Here is a 22,431-nt window from a genome sequence, read left to right on the forward strand (position 1 = left end):
TTAGGCAAATCACTAGTAATTGACAGGGGATGTCAATTACTGGTTATTGCAGATAACCTGTGACCAATAATTAACACCCCCCTGAAAACTTGGTTTTACTTTCAAAAAATTATATTTGTCGGTTTAGTCTGGTGTATTAGTCCTTCAATTACCTCAAAACATCTTCAACTCGTCAGTTTTTTATTATGATCTATTTGATATGCACCGGATACAGAAACAACCTACCTTAAGATAAACCGTTACTAGAAGTCTGAAAAATCAGTTCACTTCTCACTTTCCATCAATGTTCTGCTACTTTTGAAGTACTACTACCGAGTGGCAAATATTAGCAGTAGTGTAGGATTGACAACATTACAAAGGAATAAGTGATGACAGCGTTTGCTCGTAGCTAGCCCCGCAGTCTTGTTGTGGCGAGAAAAAGACGACAGTGTCAATTACTGGTACACTGTCAATTACTGGGACAGTTACCCTACCCCGAGAAAAAACACTATGTTGTCCACCACAACCTACTTAGCCGCGGATCGAACCAGGTACCCCACGCACCAGAGCTAAGCTCTCTACCACTGAGCTACCTTGCGCTCCCTAGCTCCATTTGTCATTTAATTAGTCACTGTTCATATTCTTGACCTGAAAAATAATATAAGAACAGAGAATTTTCTGAGGAAAAAAAAAAAAAAAACAATGAGCATGCTATCTTGTGCTCCCCAATTTCTACACAGACTTTTATTGATTTCCCCGTTGTTGGCGAGTGTATCAATAGATAAATGCTATTAAATCTTCCCATTTATTTCAGTACTGTAAGACCATTTCGTGGTTCAGTCCAGACGCATTCAGATATCCTTTGTTTTTGTCACGTCTACGAATCCTTTTCTTCCTGGGGAGCTTGCAGAAAATACAGAACAAATGACTTTCGGACACAGATTAGTTGCACTCAATGGTTAATAGGTGGAGAGTTAATAGAGTGAAAGTAATAAACGAAAAACATTTCAGTTCTGCTTACATTAATTTAAAAAAAAAAGTCCTAAATTCAAGTCAAACTTAAGTATTTAGAATTATAGAGCGTTTAACACAATTCAGAATTTGCTGGTCATTGTGTTTTTCAATATGATCTGATTGTTCTATGTTAGAAAAAAAATACGTTAGAGTTTATCTTTTGTTAGATGCCCTTTTAAATTTGTTCTTCGAGGCCACGTGACTCAATGATGGAGTGCTGATCTCTTGTGCTAGGGGTCCTTGCTTCAATTCCAGAACAAATGAGTGTGTAGTGTAGTGATATTGCATCCGGTTTTACTTCAAGATTATCTTTCCTTCCACATTCTCATACCACCAACTATTATTTCAATATTATTTGCTTTCACTAAACATCGTCTCATTTAGTCTAAGGGACACAATCCAACATAATACTGATTTTTTAAAAAAAAAAAATTCCTCTTGCAGCTAACTGGCATTATGTGCCACAGTTATTTCCTTCTCATTTATATACTTTATTATCGGTAGATGTCTCTTTTTTTTCACTGCAGGTGAATCCTTATAAGATTGAAATGTACAAGCGATTTTCTTTCCCTAAGAAACGCTGGAGAATTTACACACACACACACACACACACATATATATATATATATATATATATATATATATATATATATATACAGTGAAACCTCTACTAACGGACACCTCTGTAAAGCGGACATATTTTGTAATCCCCAAACAATGTAATAGGAAAAAGCATATTGGCAAACCTCTCTAAAACGGACACTCTCTAGTACGGACACGGACAGTATTTTCTGTCTTTTATAGGTATTATTTATCTCTGTATTACGGACACTTTTCTCTAGAAACAAGTTGAAAAATACAGTAAAAATACATTTTTAGTAATTCATACATGTGTCACCAAGAAAGCATTGTGACAACATTTTGCCTCCTCAACTGTCTACTCAGCAACCCAGACGAAGCATTATCTGTTTAACAACACCCTCCTTGCATTTCACTCCCACCCAACCTGTTTTAGACACAAAAGTGATTGGCACTTTCCTGCCGTCTCAGGTGATACGTTATTCTACTGTCCCTCGGGAATCTTTGACCAATCAGAAGACAAATTTAGTATCTTCTGCCTTCGAGTACGCATATTGTCTAAAAAAAAAAGACACTATTGGGCTACAATTAACCCACAAATTACAGGAACATACTGTAAACGTAGTAAGTAGTGATAAGTGTAAAGTGCAGAAAACTATAACATCTTATTTCCATGTTGTGCCTAGAACATAGAGTATTGAATGGCAGAGGATAATGGAGGTTCAGTATCATTTGGTAATATTCGTAAATACATGATTCATGCAACTATTTTCTCTAATTGGATATTACATTGTTTACTAATTTACGAAAAGAAATATTGACACCTCTCGAAGGCGGACACCTCTCTATAACGGACAATTTTTGATTCCCCACGGCTGTCCGCTTTATAGATGTTTCTCTCTCTCTCTCTCTCTCTCTCTCTCTCTCTCTCTCTCTATATATATATATATATATATATATATATATATATATATATATATATATATATATATGTGTGTGTGTGTGTGTAACAAATAGGTACGGCAAAATTTCAGGAGTGGATTCCTTATGGGTAGACAAGCAAAAGTGTTCATATAACCATATGTCGGGGAATGCATCATTACAGAGTTGCGGCTATTGAGCCACCTAATGGTGTGAAATAGTCACATTGTGGTCGCTCCTTAATGTAATTCAATTTAAACCTTAATAACTCAGACCTCATTAAGCTAGGAAGATAATTTTGGTACCTTTGTATTTCTGAATGACGACGCTTTCAGCCGATATGTATTTTATGTGGGGGATACCACAACGGACAGGGGAGGGTAATTAGTTTTTTTTTTTTTTCAAGATTTTGGGGATGGCGTTCCTTCCCCCTTGGAGATACACTCATAAAATTCATATTGACGAAAAGCTTCATCCTTCAGTAACACATTTCTACTAAAATTATCTTCCTAGGGTCTGAGTTATTGAGGTTTAAATTGAGTCACATTAAGAAGTGACCAGAATGTAACTATTTTACACTATTAGGCGGCTCAATGGCCGTAATTCTGTAATGATGCATTTCCCGACATATGGTCATAATAACTTTTTTGCTTGTCTCTACCCTTGAAATTTTGCCGTAACTTAGAGAGAGAGAGAGTGGTCACTTGAAATTCTAATTTGGGTGCATTGCGAGGGGTTTTTGTAACTTAACATAACCAACTTTAAGAGATCGGTTATCAGTATCGTTGAATTTATTGCACAAAGCAATGGCACATACGGCGCCAGCACCTGCAGCCTCGGCACAGACATCTCCAAGAAATCTGCAAAGTCTAAGAAACCAAAAACAACACCTTCTCATCCAAGAACATCAGAAATGGTTAACAACGTCATGAAGAATTTTGAAGAAAAGGGGAGGAAATTCACTGCAAGCCATAAAGAAATACCTCTCAGAACTACAAAATGGATGCCGAGAAGCTTGCTCCATTTATCTAGAAATACTTGAGAAGTACAATTGCTTGCGGATCATTGGTTCAGACAAGGGAAAAGGTGCATCTGTATTGTTTAAGCTTAGTGCTTCATCGCTAAAGGAGAAGTCTGAAGGTGAATCTTAAACCAAGACAAAACAATCAGCATCAGAGGAGAAAAAGACTGCTAAGAAGCCAGTAGCTAAACGTCCCAAGAAGGCTGGTGAAAAGAAAAAGGCTGTTGCTTCCAAACCTAAGAAATCACCATCTAAACTGAGGAAGGCAAAAACTCCGAAGAAGCCAAAGGCCCCGAAGCCAAAAGAGGTTACAGCAAAACCGAAAAGTGCCAGGAAGGCTGCACCAAAGAAGAAGTCAATGTGTCATTAAATCAACTGACATCACTTTTCATAGAAGAGTTACATGACATTAATTAAACTTGGTAAATTTAGGCATGAATAAAAGATATAAGTTTTAATGTGTGATTGATTTAATGTTTTTGATTAGTTGTCATGTGGTGTTTGTGAATTGTTTATGTGTTGAAACATGCTTGGCAGTTGATAGATGTTTTTTTAAGCACATACCTGCCTTTTTTATTGAAGTTATTGTTTTACAGCACAGTTACTTGGAGTGCAATTTTAGTACAAGTTTTTAATATTGTGGAGATATACAGAGATGTTTGTTGTTTGATAAAACTGTTATTTAATTATTTATTTATTTCATTTTAACAGATAGTTTGAAGATAAGATGTGATTTTAGTTTTAGAGTTACATTGATACATCTAATGATATAATATTTGGTAGCTCACTAAACTATCCTGGAAATATCTTGAGGTTTTATATTATTATTTTTGCTGAGGTTGTTACCGAAAGTGCTCGTGGTTATCACATAGAACCACGCCATTGAAAGATTGACTCAGAAAATTGGGTTTATGTATAAGGTGGAATTTGGTTTAGATGATGAAATCAGTTAACGCAAGATTTACATAATGAGGAAGTTTATTATATAAGTTAAATTGATTTTAGCACATAAAACAAATTTGGAGACCAAATTACATAATTCTTAACATTTTATAACAGATTTTTTAATTTTAAATAATGTTAAGATTTTTTTTTATTTTATCGTTTATTTATTTATTTATTTATTTATTTATTTATTTTTTCGCAATTAATATTAAATTTGAAGTTAAAGTACTTACAGAAATAAAAAGATTATAAGTGACCGATTACAATAGTTGCATTGTTTTCTTACCGAACAATATCATAATTTTTACAACTACACATACAAGTCTCTGAAAGTGAATTTTTCCTTACATTAGTTAAGTATGAATTTACAGAATATTATATTAATTATTATTTTCCTTCTTTTACATATAGCCTCCAAATGGGACCCCACAAGGCCTTACCACCAGCACAGAGAAAAAAGCCAAAGTCCAGGATCAACTCTATACGATTCGGTTGTTATTCAAAAGACTTAGACTTATCTACGCAAAGTGCAACGAAAATTGCCAGGGAATGGAATACACTCACATTGAGGTAAAGAAATAGTCTAAATTCTTACATTTATCAATAAACGTTTGATTGGTACCTACAATAAATAAATAAATATAATTGAAAAATGTATCACAAATTGTGATACATCTTTGCACCTCTTATTATTACCACGGAAGCTAAAAGAAGGAGCAAGCTAAACATATACTATTATATAATGAAATTTTTCTTTGAAGGGCTGTTGCTGGAAATAAAAAATGCCTCGACTTTGGGTTACAAAACAGTTTTCCACTCTGTTTCCTTCCCTTTGTCGGTTTGTTGCTAGTGGGTCATCCTCCAGATCTCAGGTTTCGCGTCATTCTATCCTTGTTTCTGAATGTGTAATAAAAAAAAGTCCTTTAAAAAAAGGCGCATTGGCAGCAGAGAAAACAAGTTCAACCTATATTGGGTCTAGCCGATATATGGTGTAGCTTGAAAGGGGCTTGGATATGGTTAATAAAATGTAGAAGTATGTACAGTAGATCACTGAAACAGTAACGGCTTTCTTCAGCGCCGAAATTGTGGAAAAATAGACTCGTCTTTCTCTCTCTTTTCGTTTCGCTTTTTATTTGAAATACTGGTACAGGGTGTCTACTAAACTTTCAAAATGAAATTTCGTGACTTTTTCGTTACTTTTTCTTTACCAAACCATAAAATTTTGTAACATCTCAATAGCGAATTTGGGTGCGAAGTAGGCTGAATTTTCATGCATGCGATAGAAACGTGCTTTGCTTGTGATTAGGTAGCATTAAAGCCGGTCATCGACATTTTTGATGATAAATTTTGACGTTTTATACAACAAAATTTTGTAGTCTGTACTTATATTTGGACAGATTAAGAAAAAATCGTGACCCAAAAGCTAAATTTCGTGACTTTTTTTGACTTTCATGACCATTTTCTGATTTCGTGACTTTTCATGACTTTCGTGACCGATAGACACCCTGTGGTACATCAATTCATATACCGGTTGCCCATTTACGCCCCTTCTTAAAATACAGTATTTGCAACATTTCTCAAATTGCATTCCGATCTAATAATAATAATAATAATAATAATAATAATAATAATAATAATAATAATAATAGATTTATGAAAGATATCCAATAAATACGAAAGTAATTCACAATTCCATTTATAATTGTATTGTTATTTTTGTAAGATCTCTTTATGAAATATGAGCATTATCAAAATAGATGTTTACGATAATCTTTGTATTGGGGAAAAGTGACTACGGTACAATTTTTAACTAAAACATTGTCCCAACATAAGACAGATCGACAGATAGCAGTCGACAAATCATTTAGAGCTCAACAAGATAACATGCTTGAGAATAATTTCTTATGCGTAATTTTCGAGAAAATCAAAGAAGAACTAACTTTTCTGGTTGTTGTCAATAATAATTGACATCTTTTATTTTGCTAGAAGAAATTGTTGTTCATTTACGTACTGTACGTGTAGCAAAATACACTGTTAAGTTGAAGATTGTTGTTTATATTTTCGTTACGATGCTACATATACTATTTTCGGACATACTACTTCTAACCACGTCATATTTCCAGTGCGAAAAACATTTGGTAAACACTTTCCTACCTAATAATGCGTTTCCAAGAGGGTTTTTTTTTTTTTTTTTTTTTTTTTTTTTTTTTTTTTAAACATGGAAATGTGAAATAAGTTAATACTGGTTTTCATATGAAAAGTTATTTTATTCGAGTTATGTAATTTTCCAAAGCGAAAAATATCATCAGATTATAATTTCACTAGAGCAGCGAAAGGCCGGCCTGTGGTTTTGAGAGACCCAGGTTCGATTTCCGGTGGATGTTCAGGTTTCACGTTAAGGTGTAGGTCCATGTCTCATGTAGCCTTGCTGCTGAAAGGAATGCTAAACATCAAATCAAAATCAAACCGAAGAAGAGCGGGAGAAGCCTTGAAACAGTATGTATTTTTTAAAAAAAATTAATCCAGGGATGTTAATATGAGGTGTCTTGTCATGTCAACCGTTTTTTTCTTTCTTTGTGAATCGATGATTATACAATATAAACAACGTATATCAATAATTGAATGACGCTTGCGCCAACTTAGACTATAGCGCAGGGTGGGAAGTTCTTTTTGGCGGGAAGGGAAGATTTTCATGGATATTTTCTTTCCATACTCCAGTTCTGGAATTTTCAGAAATTTAGTATGCACTCGCATAGATATGACACGTTATTAACGGCTGATCTCTCTCTCTCTCTCTTTACGTAAACTTTTTACTAAAATCTGACATCCTGTGTCAAAGAAAAAAGTGAGAGGGACACGGTACTGATCGACAGCGTTTGTCCGTGATCTTTTTCAGAGATCTCCCATTTCCTTCCACACACTCATGCTTCCAGCTTCCAATTCTTTCACAATAATGCACTTTCATTAATCATCCGTCTGGTTAAGCCTACACGACATAAATCTTGGGACGTTAAACAAGACATTTCATTTCAGTGTGTTGAAATCTGAAATATCCTAATTGTAAAATAAAATCAAAGCGAAAATCCTTCTGAGAGCTAGGAGCACTGTTACTGACACACCTAACCATTTATACCGAGGGCCGGCATTTTTAAAAAGCCTGGGGCATCAAAATATTAAAACCAGTCTGAATTGGATGCTGTTTATACGGAGTCCGCAGAAAAATATATACACTCTTTGTTATCCTGTACCAGGATACTGGCATTAACAATTCTGCCCAACAGATGTCGGCTTTGTCAATTATTTTCAGTTAAAATTATTTTAGTACGGTTTTTGCTCAACAGATGTGGGCATTGTTCGTACATTTAGTGAGATAAGAAAATAGTGAGATATCCAATTAATGAGACATTGGATTGGACGAAGAGGGCCCATTGACTTCCCTCCCCATTCGCCAGATCTCCCCCCCCCCCCACCATGAACTTCTTCACGTGAGAAACTGTGAAAGATTAAGTGTATTGAGGTAAGCCCATGGATGCTCGAGAACCTTCGCCAGAAGATTACATAGGCATGTGCATCGGACTCCATTGATACGTTGACCGCAGTTGCTGCAGCAACCGCTCTTCCTTCTGTTAGATGTTTGGCCGCCAACGGCCAACATTTTGAACATTTAATGTAAGTAGATGTTAAAGGTTTGTAACACATGTTTGAACGATAATTAAATATGATTAAGGAATATGATACATGTACAGTATATATATACAACGCTTGGGAGGTGATTCTATAGATGAAAACAAGTAAAAATATCTGTGTAACACAATATCCATCTTGCCTGCAACCATTGATCTTCGACATTGTTCGTCGTGCTTTCACGGAGTGAAGAGTATCTGTTTCTCAGTTCCTGTTTGTGACAACTTTGAGTTTGCATTTATCAAGTGTGTCTCCTAAGGGTTAATGCTCCTCTAGTGGACAATTAGCTATGTTATTCATCAGTAAGTTAAAGACGTCACTGCAAGTATAGAGACCACCAGAAAAATGTATACACTGTTTAAGAAATATATATATATACAGGGTGTAAAGAAAGGTTGTTTACAACGCTTGGGAGATGATTCTACAGATGAAAACAAGTAAAAATGTCTATGTAACATAATGTCCATCTTAGCCTCCTAACCGAGTTACGGACGTCCAAAAGGTTGGGAAAATGAACTTTGAAGGCTAATTCTGGCAAAACAACAAGAGATAGAAGGGCGGTGTTAGGCGGCCCACACAGACTCTCAACATGGACTATCCAAAGATACTAAGATTAGATTTGTACAAGGCGAGTGCAAGGGATTCACCAAAGGATGCGAAGCATGCCGCGGACGTTATGAGGACAAAGTGAGGTGAGAGGATGTATGTCCCTTCCGCTCGCCTTGTACACATCTAATCTTAGTATCTTTGGATAGTCCATGTTGAGAGTCTGTGTGGGCCGCCTAACACCGCCCTTCTATCTCTTGTTGTTTTGCCAGAATTAGCCTTCAAAGTTCATTTTCCCAACCTTTTGGACGTCCGTAACTCGGTTAGGAGGCTAAGATGGACATTATGTTACATAGACATTTTTACTTGTTTTCATCTGTAGAATCATCTCCCAAGCGTTGTAAACAACCTTTCTTTACACCCTGTATATATATATATTTCTTAAACAGTGTATACATTTTTCTGGTGGTCTCTATACTTGCAGTGACGTCTTTAACTTACTGATGAATAGCATAGCTAATTGTCCACTAGAGAAGCATTAACCCTTAGGAGACACACTTGATAAATGCAAACTCAAAGTTGTCACAAACAGGAACTGAGAAACAGATACTCTTCACTCCGTGAAAGCACGACGAACAATGTCGAAGATCAATGGTTGCAGGCAATGATACTAACTGAATTTACAAAGGAATGAAAATTTATCTTTCGTTAAAACAAACAAGTAAGAAATAAACAAATATATTTCGGGGTGTTAAATACCCCAGTGTGTCTCCCGAGGGTTAAGTCTGAATGGGAGCAGCAAACAGCAGAATACATCCTGCAATTAAATAACACCTTCCTTTTACGATCACCCCTCTGCAACTGACTTTAATTGAAACTTTTTGATGGTCATCATTAAATAAATTTAACTGTATACCATTTGTAATTATCATCTCTCCTTTTACCCTTTCCTTATACTTCTTATCTAGTACCTCGTTAACTCCCAAGGACTCTGATAGTTTAGTATTGAACGACTGAGCACGACAACTCATCGGTTCCAGGCTAATGTTTTAGATGATAATATTTTTTCTTAATGCTATCTTATTATGCTCTATTTTTTGTTTATTAATTTATTTTATTTTACTTCCTTCACAGAGCTTAATACCACTTAAGGAAGAATGGGACATGAAGTCAGACGAGAAGAAAAGCTCCGAAGCGTATAGGTTAGCGTGTGAAGAAAATAAAGAAATAATGGAGGTAAGAATTCTACTTTGTTATGTAGAAGTCGAAAAAGAAGTTATTATCTTGAATAATCAAGGTTTACGAAGACTTTGTACTCGACCAAAAAACAATTCGAAACTATACAATATTGAATTCGACCTTAGGGCCATCACATACCAGAGTATTTAGTTGCATCGATTTCAAAGTTGGAAGTTTAAGAGACTTGGTCATTCTGTGAAGAATACTTAATACTGAGGCGTAAACTGAGAATCGAACCCTTGATCGTAGGTTCTCCGTCTATCTAAATCTTAGGTTGATTTCTCACAGAATAATGCGAGAGATAGAGAGAAACATGAATTGAAGATAATATGAAACTGATAAATGAATGATAAAGAGGTTTTAATTTCATTACTTGCTCTTATACCGTGTATAAAGGCTGTGCTTGAGATACGAAGCAAGGAATCTGAAACTTATCAGATAAGGTTAATATGAAAAGGCACTTACATTGTGATCCTTGTGGTAGCTGAAGCTAAACCTCGTAGGCTCCACTTACGTAACTTCTAGGCGAATGGCACGTCTAGACTTGAAGTATTTGTTAAGTGAACGTAGGTGGTCCTTTTATATTAAACTGCGGAATACAATCCGCTTGCCTTTCATATTTCCATGTCTGGAAGTTCCTCGTGTATGTCTGATAGAATAAAATAAGTTTTGGGCTTATTTCAGTCAAGAGGACTAGATCCTAGAAACAGCCCTGACTTAATTGAATCAATTCAAACAGTTAATGTTTTGTAATCAAACCAGCCTTAAATTGCTTACATAAATTTGTACAAAAGTTTAAATATTTTTAATAATTTCGAAGTTTTAAAATTTAACATGTAAGGGGATTGTAGAGTTTTAAGACTAGGCGTGTAATGTAAGAATAACTATACGTTACGTCTATTTGAGTGGATCCCTTTCGGAATAGTCCCTGCTCACTGAACACAGCAAATGATGTTCCCATTGTTGGAAAAATTCTTGGAAACCCTCCTTCCTTAAGACTCATCTCCTGTCATAATTTAGATCTCTTCTGTTATGTTAAATCTCTTTCTTTTCAGTGGCATTTTCAATTTTAGAAACAGTGGAGATCGGAAGGGGCCAAATCCGAAGAATGTAGGGGTTGAAGTAACACGTGAATACGGAATGTAGCCAAATAATGGGTGGTTGAGAAGACATTATGATCAGGGGTGCTATCGGAATACAGGATCTAATTCTCGATATGCCGAACGTTGTTGCGTAATGCTTGAGAATACTTTTATAGTATGGCTTGTTAATTGTCTGTACTCTTGGAGCGTATATACGATGTACAATACAGATAGACTCTAATAATAATAATAATAATAATAATAATAATAATAATAATAATAATAATAATAATAATAACAGCTAATATCGTCTTCACATTCGAACGATTTGATCGTGCTGTTTTCGGTCGCAGTGCCTCTGCCCTTGTACTGCGAACCTGTTGATAACAGTTCATAAGTGTCCGGTTCGATTTTCCTGTTCTGAAAGCACAATTTAATACATACACGGTGCTCGTTTGCTTTCCTCCATTATCAGACACTCGTCACACGTTCTTACTTAGCGTGGCGTGAAACTCCACTGATTACAAGCACAGGAATACTCTTTTCAGGATCTGCCAAGGGTACAATCAGTAGCGTGCGCAGGAATTTATTTCGGGGGGAGGGTCCAAACTCAATATGAGGTTATTTTATATTAGAACTCCTAAAATTGCCCCTAAACTTAGGCAAAATTTACACAAAAGTCGAAATTTCGAGGGAGGTCCGGACCCCCAGGACTCACCCCCTGCGTACGTCCCTGGATACAATGACCTCTGTCTTCCGCATCGTCAAAGTAATCCACCCAATATCACTAAGTAGAGGTGGCTCAAATGTTACAACAGAAATATTATATGTATCAGATGATAACATAATTAATCTTGAGTCTCACATAGCTTTTTAAAACAGCTATGTGAAATAATGGACTATAGGTAAAGTTGTATATAGGACAACACCAACTTGTGCACCCTCATCGCTGCTCTAATGGTTATCTCGCGCACTCGATGCACGGAATCCCAAGTTCGATTTCCGTCAAGAGCATTTAAACTGTTGAATACTTTACGGTGATTCTGGTTCGCTTTAAACTGTAAATCCACGTCTGATATATAGGGACATGGTGGCTGAGTGGAAGAGCGTTCCCCTCTGGTGTATGGGGTCCTTGGTTTGATCCTAGTTCGCGCCAAGTGGACTTTGTGGCGGACAAACGCCGTGTTCGTTGGTTTTCCGGGGTTGTACAGTTTTGTCCCACGTTATCCATTCCATTCATTTCTCATCATTACCGTCTCCTTTAGCCTAGCCGCCATCCATAACCGTTGCACGTAAAATTTAAAGATTTCATTTCATTTTTCATGTTCGCGTTTCGTGTAGCCTCGGTGCTGAAAGGGACGCTAAACTCCAATACAGCCAACTAACCTGTGCTAGGGCTGTGCGATATGACGATATATCGATATTACAAAAATATCGGTCGATATATCGATATCAGAAAAATCGAATGTCGATATCGAAATTTCGATATCGCACAGCCCTAACCTATGCACATTTATTGCTTGTGCGATTAATGATTTTGGTTGTATCTAATAATGGTTCAGCTCAATCCGTTTTGCTTAAAGTAGATCCACTAGTTTATTTATATTTGTCGTGTCTTAATAGTAAGTATTCTATAGTTAAACGTTTACACTAAAGCTTGTGAATTGAATAGATTCTACGTTTATAGTACTAGATGGTAGCTGGTTTCGAAGTAATGATCTCAAATCTTATAAACTGTCTTTGAGAGTTATAGAGTGAGAATTCACTTCTTCTGAAGAAAGATAAGTATCAATTTGTATCAACTCTGGAGTCGAAGTAATATACTGAAGTCTACTGCTTGCTTCATTGTTTACCTCGCAGCTGTGTTTTTCTTATCAGTCATCTTGAATTTAGAACCAAAGATTCTTATATGGAGTTGAACGCTGAGCGGAGCACAATAACTAGACGTAATTAATTTGACGCAATATAATGTGTTCAGATTTTAGATTACGATATCTGCTTTATGGGAAGATAAAATGGCCACATGCACATTTACATACAGAAATAATTTCATCATTCGTACGTAAGGTTGTTGTATGAGCGTCCACGATCTCATACACCATATATATATATATATATATATAACGTTTGGGAGGTGATTCCTGACACCAAGATGAGACAAAAAGTATAGACCAACCTGAGTGCACAAATGCTTCGCTTCGGAGTTATAGGCTGCCGAAAACATGTTAAAATAAACTTTAAAGTTTCATGGGACCTACCGTAGTCGGGTCAAGACTTCACTTAGGAACTAGTATGTCCCATATTCAAATATCCATGTTTCAGAATCCTGCGGTAATTCTGCAACAATTTTTATAGAGATAGTTCGTGAGTACTTCAACTTATATGCCCGTAGCCAAACTGCCTCTATAAAAATTGTTGCATGAGCGCCTTAGAATTATGAAACATAAATTTTTGGATAGGGTACATGTTAGTTCCTCAGTGAAGTTTTGACCCGACGGCGGTAGGCCCCATAGATTTGGAGCTATGGACCTTTAAAGTTAATGTTTTCGGCAGCCTATAACTCCGAAAGGAAGCGTTTGTGCACCCAGGTTGGTCTATACTTTTTTTCGTCTTATCTTGGTGTCAGGAATCACCTCCCAAACGTTGTCGGTGTTGTTTTGAAACACCCTGTGTATATATACACAAAATAACTTAAATCGGCGTTGTCTATAACATAAATACAGCTAAACGACTGAACCGTTTGAAATGAATTTTTGAACGTGCTTAGTACTCACCTCAATTTTTTTTTTATCATGTTGCTTGAATAAAGAAAAAAGCGGGAAAGGGGGGGGGGAGTCAAAATGGACACTAAAAATACAGTACATCGCAAACCGTTCGTGTTAGGCAGAATAAACTGTGTACATAAACTTGTTACTGAAAATAAGTGAAAACGTGCTCCAGCGTTTTCAGAAGCTCCGCTTTGGGGGGGGGGGGAGGGGGATTTCTACAGCGCGTTTTCTTCAGTACATATATGACGTAGATGTTGACGAAAATATCTGAACAGTTCGAATGCATATCTTGATGGGTTAAAAATGTATGCCAAAAATAGAATATCTCGCATGCCTGTCAGGGTTGGCTAGTTTAAAGCAGCTGTTTAAAAAAAAGGGTTTAAACCAAAAAAAAAGAAAGAAAGAAAGAAAAAAAGAGAAATGTTCGTAAAAGTGTAAGTGCTCTGAAAAATTTGGTGAACACATATTTGTGTGTTATCACGTTTCACTCCCGTATATTATTCGTCTTATATTCAGACCTAAATTCCCCATTCATTACTCAAAGAAATTAAACTACAAAAGCAACTTTCGTTTTTTTAAAATAAGTTTATGAATGTTTCTTTTGTGATTTTTTATGGCTTATTATTATTGTTATGCAATCGTAGTGAAATACATCGAAATGCCTTTTTTTGGGGGGGGGGAGTCATACAAACCCCACGAGAGGCATTTATCGAAATCAGAATTATCTTTGGTATCTATTTATGTATAAATGGGTTAAAGCCAAAGTAGACTCAAATGCTTCGTATATTTATTTACTTTTCGTACTTATATGCAAATTAAGTCATTGTATCTCTTTAACTTAGACTAATAATAGTCGTAGTGAACAAACTTGGACTAAATTAGTTCTTCTGTACTCTGCAGTATTTTGAAATTGTCCATATGTAATTTTGTATAATGGTTTCACTTGTGCAACTGTTTATCTCTTTGTCCTTTTGAAATGACTCCTGACAATTATATTAACAAGTAAGTAAAGATCAGAACAACATAATTTTATCAGGAATCGACAGGCGTATCGTATTTCTGGCCAATTAGTCCCGGTTTCGAGTTCAAATGGAGGACAATTTCTCACGGATGTAAGCTGAGAAGCGGGTTGGATTCCTCTTTAAGCTTATGTGACCCCTTCCAGCATAACCGGTTATTGCTTAATAACAGCAAGGCAAAACAAACTTATTTATGTCCATATTTGATATAAATACGTAGAGCAAAATAGTTAAACCAAAAAACCTGGTTTAAACCCCCCCAAAAAAAACTTTTTTCAATAAAAACCATGGTTTTTGCCAACCCTGTTTTTTTTATATCTTTAAACTTGCATTTGAGTACAGCAGCTGATATAATCTTTCTTCGCAAGGAAAAAGTAGGTTTATGGAAAATTCTTCAAAGATAAGTTCCAATCCCAATATAAGCCCTGTTATAATTCGAAAATTGTACGTATTTTTGTTCTTGCTTATTACAAGATGAGATCGGGGTTCTACAACACTGGACAAAAACATCCTCATTGAGTTGTAATAAGGAAAGAAAATAACCTCTATCCTAACCTACCTTCACTCGCTTGCTATTACTATGTGAACTGAAATGCTGTGTGAACAGGAATACTATGTAAATTGACTATTGAGCTTTGTTGAAAAAGAAAAAAAAAAAAAAAAGTTCTAGAACTTTTCCCATTTAGAAGTAAATTTGGATATGGTGTTGTTCAGTAGATATTAAAATTTGGTCCTGTTCTTTTTTTTTCTTTTTTTTTTTTCTTTTTCAGAATATTTGTGAATTGTAGGTCTTTTGGATTGCTCTTTTTTACCTTACCCGGCTATTTGGTAAAGGATATTTTATAAAATAAATTAGTTTGTTTTGCAAAACTTCTGTACTTAACTCACATATTATGCACATCTACAGTCTTGTTCAAGCAATCTTAGGCCAACCACGTTACTTAGAAAGAGCATATACTGGCAACCGTATATAAGAAATTCTAAATAAAGATCTTAATTGACTACAGAAAATCCACTCTTTTTATTTATACGAGTAATTCAGACCAGATAAGAGTACAGGAGTTTTCAAAGAGAGATGGTTGGTCAGTTTATTTGAACAAGACTATATATACATGCATAGTAGATTAGGAATCCCCTACTTGTGAGAAATATATATATATTATATTATACTGTATATATATATATATATTATATTATACTGTATATATATATATATATATATATATATATATATATATATATATATATATATATATATATATATATATATATACCCGGCCCCACTGGGGAAGAGTAGTGATCACGGCTGACCTACACTTACCATTGTGTCCAGGAGTAGACACTAAGTACCTCAACGTGTACGTGGTACCTCAATACGTAAAAGAGAAGTCCCGTATTGCTTGGAAGATCCTACGGGGGGGGGGGGGGAGGTTGACCTACTACTTGTAATGACCAAACGGCAATGGAGAAAAAGCGACCTGTCCAGGAAAAGGGCACCATCTCAAACCCAAATGGTGACCTCACACGCACCATTGGGCCCGAGATGAGATATGAATATTTTGACGAGTTCGCGGTACCTCTAGCAGTAGCCATTGAACGATAGGGGTACAGGGTCAGGAACGATCAAGCCCTCTCGGTTCGCCTGGGGTTCCTGGATTGGGTTAGGCTCTGCCGGGTTATGGTCAGGCCGTGGGATTCGGTACCGAGTGCTTGCAGTTGGCTTGTAACGTTCGGGCGCCATGCTTGCAGAGTATGGAAGGACCTGATTCACTAGCAGGGCCGATTCGATTAGTAGATAACTGGTAGGTCCGGCCGCGAAGTGGGTGTATCTCACTGCCCGAACAATCGCGGTTACTCGCTCTAAACGACCAGCAAGGTCGAGGGACAAATATTGAAGGTGTACTTAGTGGACGAGGAGGACATAACAGCCCCATGACTGAGGAAACACGAACTGGGTGGTTAACGGTATCGGTCTATTAAAAAGGCCCATAGGCCACAGATCGTCGTTGGTGGCAAGTGAATAGGGTTCGGTAGACCACTTCATCTCTCTAACATACATAGACCTAGAAATTTGTAAATCACGACTTGGGAAACTGAAAAAGACACGGAATTTGTGCTCGCCAAATAAGTTCGAACTTTCGCAAGACATACCTAAAATACGAGGCACATCCAGAAAGAAGTTTTGATAGGTTGTGAAGTTTTCATAGATAGTGTTGGGTTAGTGATACATAAGGCTGTGAAGTTTTGATAGATAGTGTTGGGTTAGTGATACATAATCTACATTTTATTATTTTCCCCAGCTTTGTTGAAGCATTTATCGTAACGTGACACGAACTTTTATATGCCTGCGTCAATTAATTCTACCCGCCAAGAACTGGAACCAGGATGTCACAGCCCTCTGCAAATCAGCTGCGCTATCGAAATGTTGTCTGGCCAATAATTGCTTCAGGTGGAGGAACAAGTGAGAGTTACTGGGCGCTAGAGCGAAGATGTAGGGCGAGGTTACGTAAGATACCAATATTTCTTCCCCGATGACGATGTAATCGAGGAACTGGTTACCTTTCTGTTGGTAACACAGTTGAAAAGTCAAAACAGACGCTGAACAATTCTTCTTGTTCTCTGTTGTGAGTTATTTTGAAACCCATCTTGTACAAAACTTGCAAAATCGTAGTCTCTGGGTGACGATCTTTCCCAACAGATTACATAAGATCTGCAGAAACTGACATGAAAGTTCTGAGAATTCCTGGTTCTGCAGAATTGCGTGCTATACACTTTCCACCAATTCAGACGTAACCATACACGATGAGCCACTACGGTGTTCGATGTGCAAATTAGTGCGGTGTGCTGAGAATTGTCTGTACATCTTCTGACCGCACTTTCACTCATACATGCAGTCCATACACAAATGGCTTAGCGTTGTTCTGTAAGATTCAGAAGAGTTTTGAGTTTTTCTTGAACTCGGCTCAAATGCTGGCAGTACCCAGTTGCATTGATGCTCTGACCAGCTGGTAACGGTTCCCAATGCACGATGCCACGAATAGTCCACCAAACACACAGGAGAAAGATTATTTTTTCTTCTGGTGCAGATCTCGTTTCAGCTGTTTTGGAACCGGTTCATGGGATGCTAACCAATGATGACGGCGCCATGTAGATTCATACAGGACTCACTTCTCATCACATGTTAACACACTGTTAAGAATTGACTCCATCCTCAGACGAGACAGCAAAGAAACACAGGTGTCTACTCGTGTTGCCTTCTGACCCGGAGTCAAATCATGTGGGACCCATCGACCCAACTTGTAGTGCTTTCCAAGTTGATAGAGGTGCTGCCGAATGGTTTCTTCACTCACATTGAATTGTAGTCCCAGTTTCTTACATGTCCGGCCACTTTTCGCCTCAATTGCTGCCTGAAGAGTGTTTCGTCACCGCCCTTAAGCTTGTTAAACCACCGTTGCACTGTCCGCGTAGTCACAACACTCCCACCAAAGGCCTGGTATATCTTCCGCCCCGCTACAGCGGCGTTTTACCCCAGTTTGAACTCGTACAGCATACATGCCCTTATGACGCTCTGTGGAGGTCCCATGTTCACTCTGTTTTTACGCAAGTTCGTGGTATAACTGAACTGCCACAACCAGGTAGTATGTTGATTATACCCACAACAACAACTAATCTTCGCCTTATCCCCATTCGCATTCAATTCACAGTGTGAGGGCCAATGGAACACAGACCTCCAGAAAAGCGACAGAACTTTCATGGTTACCTTTATAATTTTTATTATTTTAACCCAGCAAAATGGATAATTGATGCTAGTTAATTATGTAATGTCTTATGTTTGATTTTTGAAACTGAATCTACGATTTGGAATTTTAATAAATTAGTAATCAACATATTCCGTACTTTATTTAGGTTACTGAAATAGTCCTTAATATTAATAATAATCGCAGGAACAAGTAATTCACATTCAAGTTGATTACCTGTTAACCCGAGGAACACCAAGGTATTTTTGGGTTATATGGAATACCAACGGGGGAGCCCCTGAGGCCCACAGCATAAAGGTCATTATTCCTCACGGAAAATAATTTATCTTGTCTGATATGAACTTGGGATGTCTAAGACAACATATATTTTTATTCTCCATTATTACTATGTTTCTAAATATAGTTACCAACTATATGTGAGTAATTGTTTAAGTTATCGTTCTTTATTTGTCAGTACCTATGACCTATTTATTTTATTTGTTTGTGTAGAAAAACTATCAAACAAATCAATAGCGACTTAGTACAGTGTTGTATATGTACAAAGGCGGCTTCTAAAAGCATTTTGGTAGTGGTGCAGGAAAGTGGGGTAGAATGGGGAAGAGTGGGGTATAATTCAGTATTCCAATGAATTCAGGATTAATCTTTTACAATTCCATCCCGATTGTCCTTGGAGTGGCGAAATACTTTCAAATTTTGTTTCCCTGAAAAGATAGACCGCGTAAGGGACGTTCATTGGACATTATAGGGGATATCACCAGAGAAGCAGTGCTGCCAACTCAACGTAAGTTACAATTTTTCTAGTAGTACAGCGTCAGGATTTTGCACCTATGGAATGAACATGTAAAACGTAAGCAAACAAGCTACGACTTGTCTGTGAGTTTTGTAAACTAACACCACTACAACATCATGAATATTACAAGGGATTCATTGCAAGAAACGTATCATTTCTCCCATTTGTTCCATTTGCATTATTAAATAAAATGTTCAAAAATGTATGTCTTTTGCATCTAAATCTGACAGGGTTATTTCCACCTTGCTATATTTGAGCTTACTACTTTCTATGTCAGATTCATTGAAAAGTTCTTTAAGTTCTGTGTCAATTGAACTTGGTGAAGAGCACGATTGCCATTGTTCCAATGCTGCTGCAGATTCCGACATACAGCCACAGTCACAGAATAACGAACTGACAATTTCCTATGAAATTCTATGAAATATGCGACTTCAGTCAGTGTTGCAGGTTGCTGCTTGTAGATTCTGTGATTAAAAATACTTGATAATACCAGAGTTGCAGCAGCATAGTTCTTTCCAATCACTATTGAAATTTGATTCTCTGCTTTTCTTTATATCTATCTATCTATCTATCTATCTATATCTATCTATATATCTATATCTATATATATATATATATATACATGCGTGTGTGTATGCGATTATAATATAAAGTGGCATATTTAGGTGTTAGCAGGTTTCAAGGAATAAACTAATAGAAAACAAAATATTTAGGTGCCAAAAAATAATCAGAAAAATGTATATACTAAATTTTTATAAAGTGCAGTTGGCAACACTGCACCAGAATAATAGCTCAGAGTGCCTCTGCGTGTTGTAATACCAAAATTGTTTCAAAGGAAAATAAAATAAATAGCCAAAACCCTGGAATATAGCAGTTAGCGTGTGCGGTGAATAGCCCCTTAGTACTACCAGGAGGGGGGGGGGGGCTCTGAGGCCCATAAATAGAAAAAGCAAAACACTAAAAACTAAGCAAGTACGTTTTATAATGAATGGGGTCAAGCTTGACAATATCAATTTTTTTTTTCAGATTATTTATACAGTTAGAAATGTTACAAAATGTTAAAAAAAAAAAAAAGTGGGCCTCTGAGTCCCCTCCTCCCCCTTGGTGTTCCTAGGGTTAAGTGGCTGTATTTTTTTTTTTTTTTTTTTTTATCAATATTTATTTCATTTTGAATTTTTTGGTAATAGTTTGCTGAGCGCCTATAATTCATAGGTGGATGAATTCAGGGGGCTGTTCGGGTGAGAAATTTTCCCCCGGTGCTTATTTAGGATCTTGCTTAACGTGAGTTACCACTATTTTTGCAGTACCACTTCTACCCCTTGTTTATTGATAGTGTTTGCTGAGGGAAATCTTCAGTTGGCACGGATATTCTTTTAGGCTCACTCGGTTGTTGAGACTATACTTGCTAAGGAATGCTATAAAATACATATTTATGTACAATATTAAAAATATGTGTTAACCTTGTATCTAAAAAGATTTTGTCTTATTATATTACTTCGACTTTTTCTGGGACCTTTCTAATTAACTTTTCTCTCGCTTCTGCTTCTTTTCTTAATTAGTTTTCTACGTGAAGGAGATTCTTTGAAGCATCAGGACTAGTTTTTCTATACCATATAAGTTACTAAAATTCAGTTTTCAAGAATAGATGTCCAGAAATGAAGATGTGTGAGAATGTAAAAGCTACATAAAAATTTTGTTACGTTTTTGGCAGATTCTGAGTTCTGATGTTTCAAGCATGTGTTCCACATGGATAAGTAATTAAGGAATGAAAAGGTAGCGAGAGAGAAATTACGGCAGAAAAGGTCGAAATAATATAATAAGAAAAAATAATTTCTAGATACAAGATTATGCTTGTTTTTAATATATTCTTGGGACTTGTTATATAAAAAGGATAGATACCCCTTGTTGAAGTATATTGAATGTTGTAAAGATACTAAGTCGCCATTACTTTATATATGATCGCTATTATATAATTCATTGTACTAATCCAAAGTGTCCTTGTCGAGAAAGACGCCTTCAGTATTTTTGTATGTGCACAAACTACTGCACAATTAAGTCATACTGATAACCCTAAGAAGTAAAATATACTTGCAATGAAGCTAGGGAGCAAGGCAGCGTCGAAAGACTGGTGTTGAGAGCATATCTTCTTTGCTCATAGCAACCTCGGAAGACAATTAAAGGATTTCTCAGTGGTTCAGGGCAGCCTCGAAAGACTGGTGTTGAGAGCATATCTTCTTTGCTCATAGCAACCTCGGAAGACAATTAAAGGATTTCTCAGTGGTTCAGGGCAGCCTCGAAAGACTGGTGTTGAGAGCATATCTTCTTTGCTCATAACAGCCTCGGAAGACAATTAAAGGATATCTCAGTGGTTCAAGGCAGCGTCGAAAGACTGGTGTTGAGAGCATATCTTCTTTGCTCATAACAGCCTCGGAAGACAATTAAAGGATATCTCAGTGGTTCAAGGCAGCGTCGAAAGACTGGTGTTGAGAGCATATCTTCTTTGCTCATAGCAACCTCGGAAGACAATTAAAGGATTTCTCAGTGGTTCAGGGCAGCCTCGAAAGACTGGTGTTGAGAGCATATCTTCTTTGCTCATAACAGCCTCGGAAGACAATTAAAGGATATCTCAGTGGTTCAAGGCAGCGTCGAAAGACTGGTGTTGAGAGCATATCTTCTTTGCTCATAGCAACCTCGGAAGACAATTAAAGGATTTCTCAGTGGTTCAGGGCAGCCTCGAAAGACTGGTGTTGAGAGCATATCTTCTTTGCTCATAGCAGCCTCGGAAGACAATTAAAGGATATCTCAGTGGTTCAAGGCAGCGTCGAAAGACTGGTGTTGAGAGCATATCTTCTTTGCTCATAACAGCCTCGGAAGACAATTAAAGGATTTCTCAGTGGTTCAAGGCAGCGTCGAAAGACTGGTGTTGAGAGCATATCTTCTTTGCTCATAACAGCCTCGGAAGACAATTAAAGGATTTCTCAGTGGTTCAAGGCAGCGTCGAAAGACTGGTGTTGAGAGCATATCTTCTTTGCTCATAACAGCCTCGGAAGACAATTAAAGGATTTCTCAGTGGTTCAAGGCAGCGT

At 36.9% G+C, this 22,431-nt stretch overlaps 1 protein-coding gene and 1 pseudogene across 1 annotated transcript in view; both read left to right on the plus strand.

The window, feature by feature from the left end:
• The window catches only part of LOC145683661 (uncharacterized), a 77,193-nt gene that overhangs the window by 39,947 nt on the left and 14,815 nt on the right, over window positions 1-22,431 (plus strand). The window contains exons 4-5 of the mRNA XM_081755000.1: window positions 4,871-5,029; window positions 9,824-9,925. Of these exons, the coding sequence (XP_081611126.1) occupies window positions 4,871-5,029; window positions 9,824-9,925 (261 nt within the window). The remainder of the gene's footprint in view (window positions 1-4,870; window positions 5,030-9,823; window positions 9,926-22,431) is intronic.
• On the plus strand, window positions 2,287-3,884 carry LOC145683233 (uncharacterized; annotated as a pseudogene).

This window comes from Thermobia domestica, chromosome 4, assembly GCF_964235325.1.
Source record: "Thermobia domestica chromosome 4, izTheDome1.hap1.1, whole genome shotgun sequence".
Taxonomy (NCBI): domain Eukaryota; kingdom Metazoa; phylum Arthropoda; class Insecta; order Zygentoma; family Lepismatidae; genus Thermobia; species Thermobia domestica.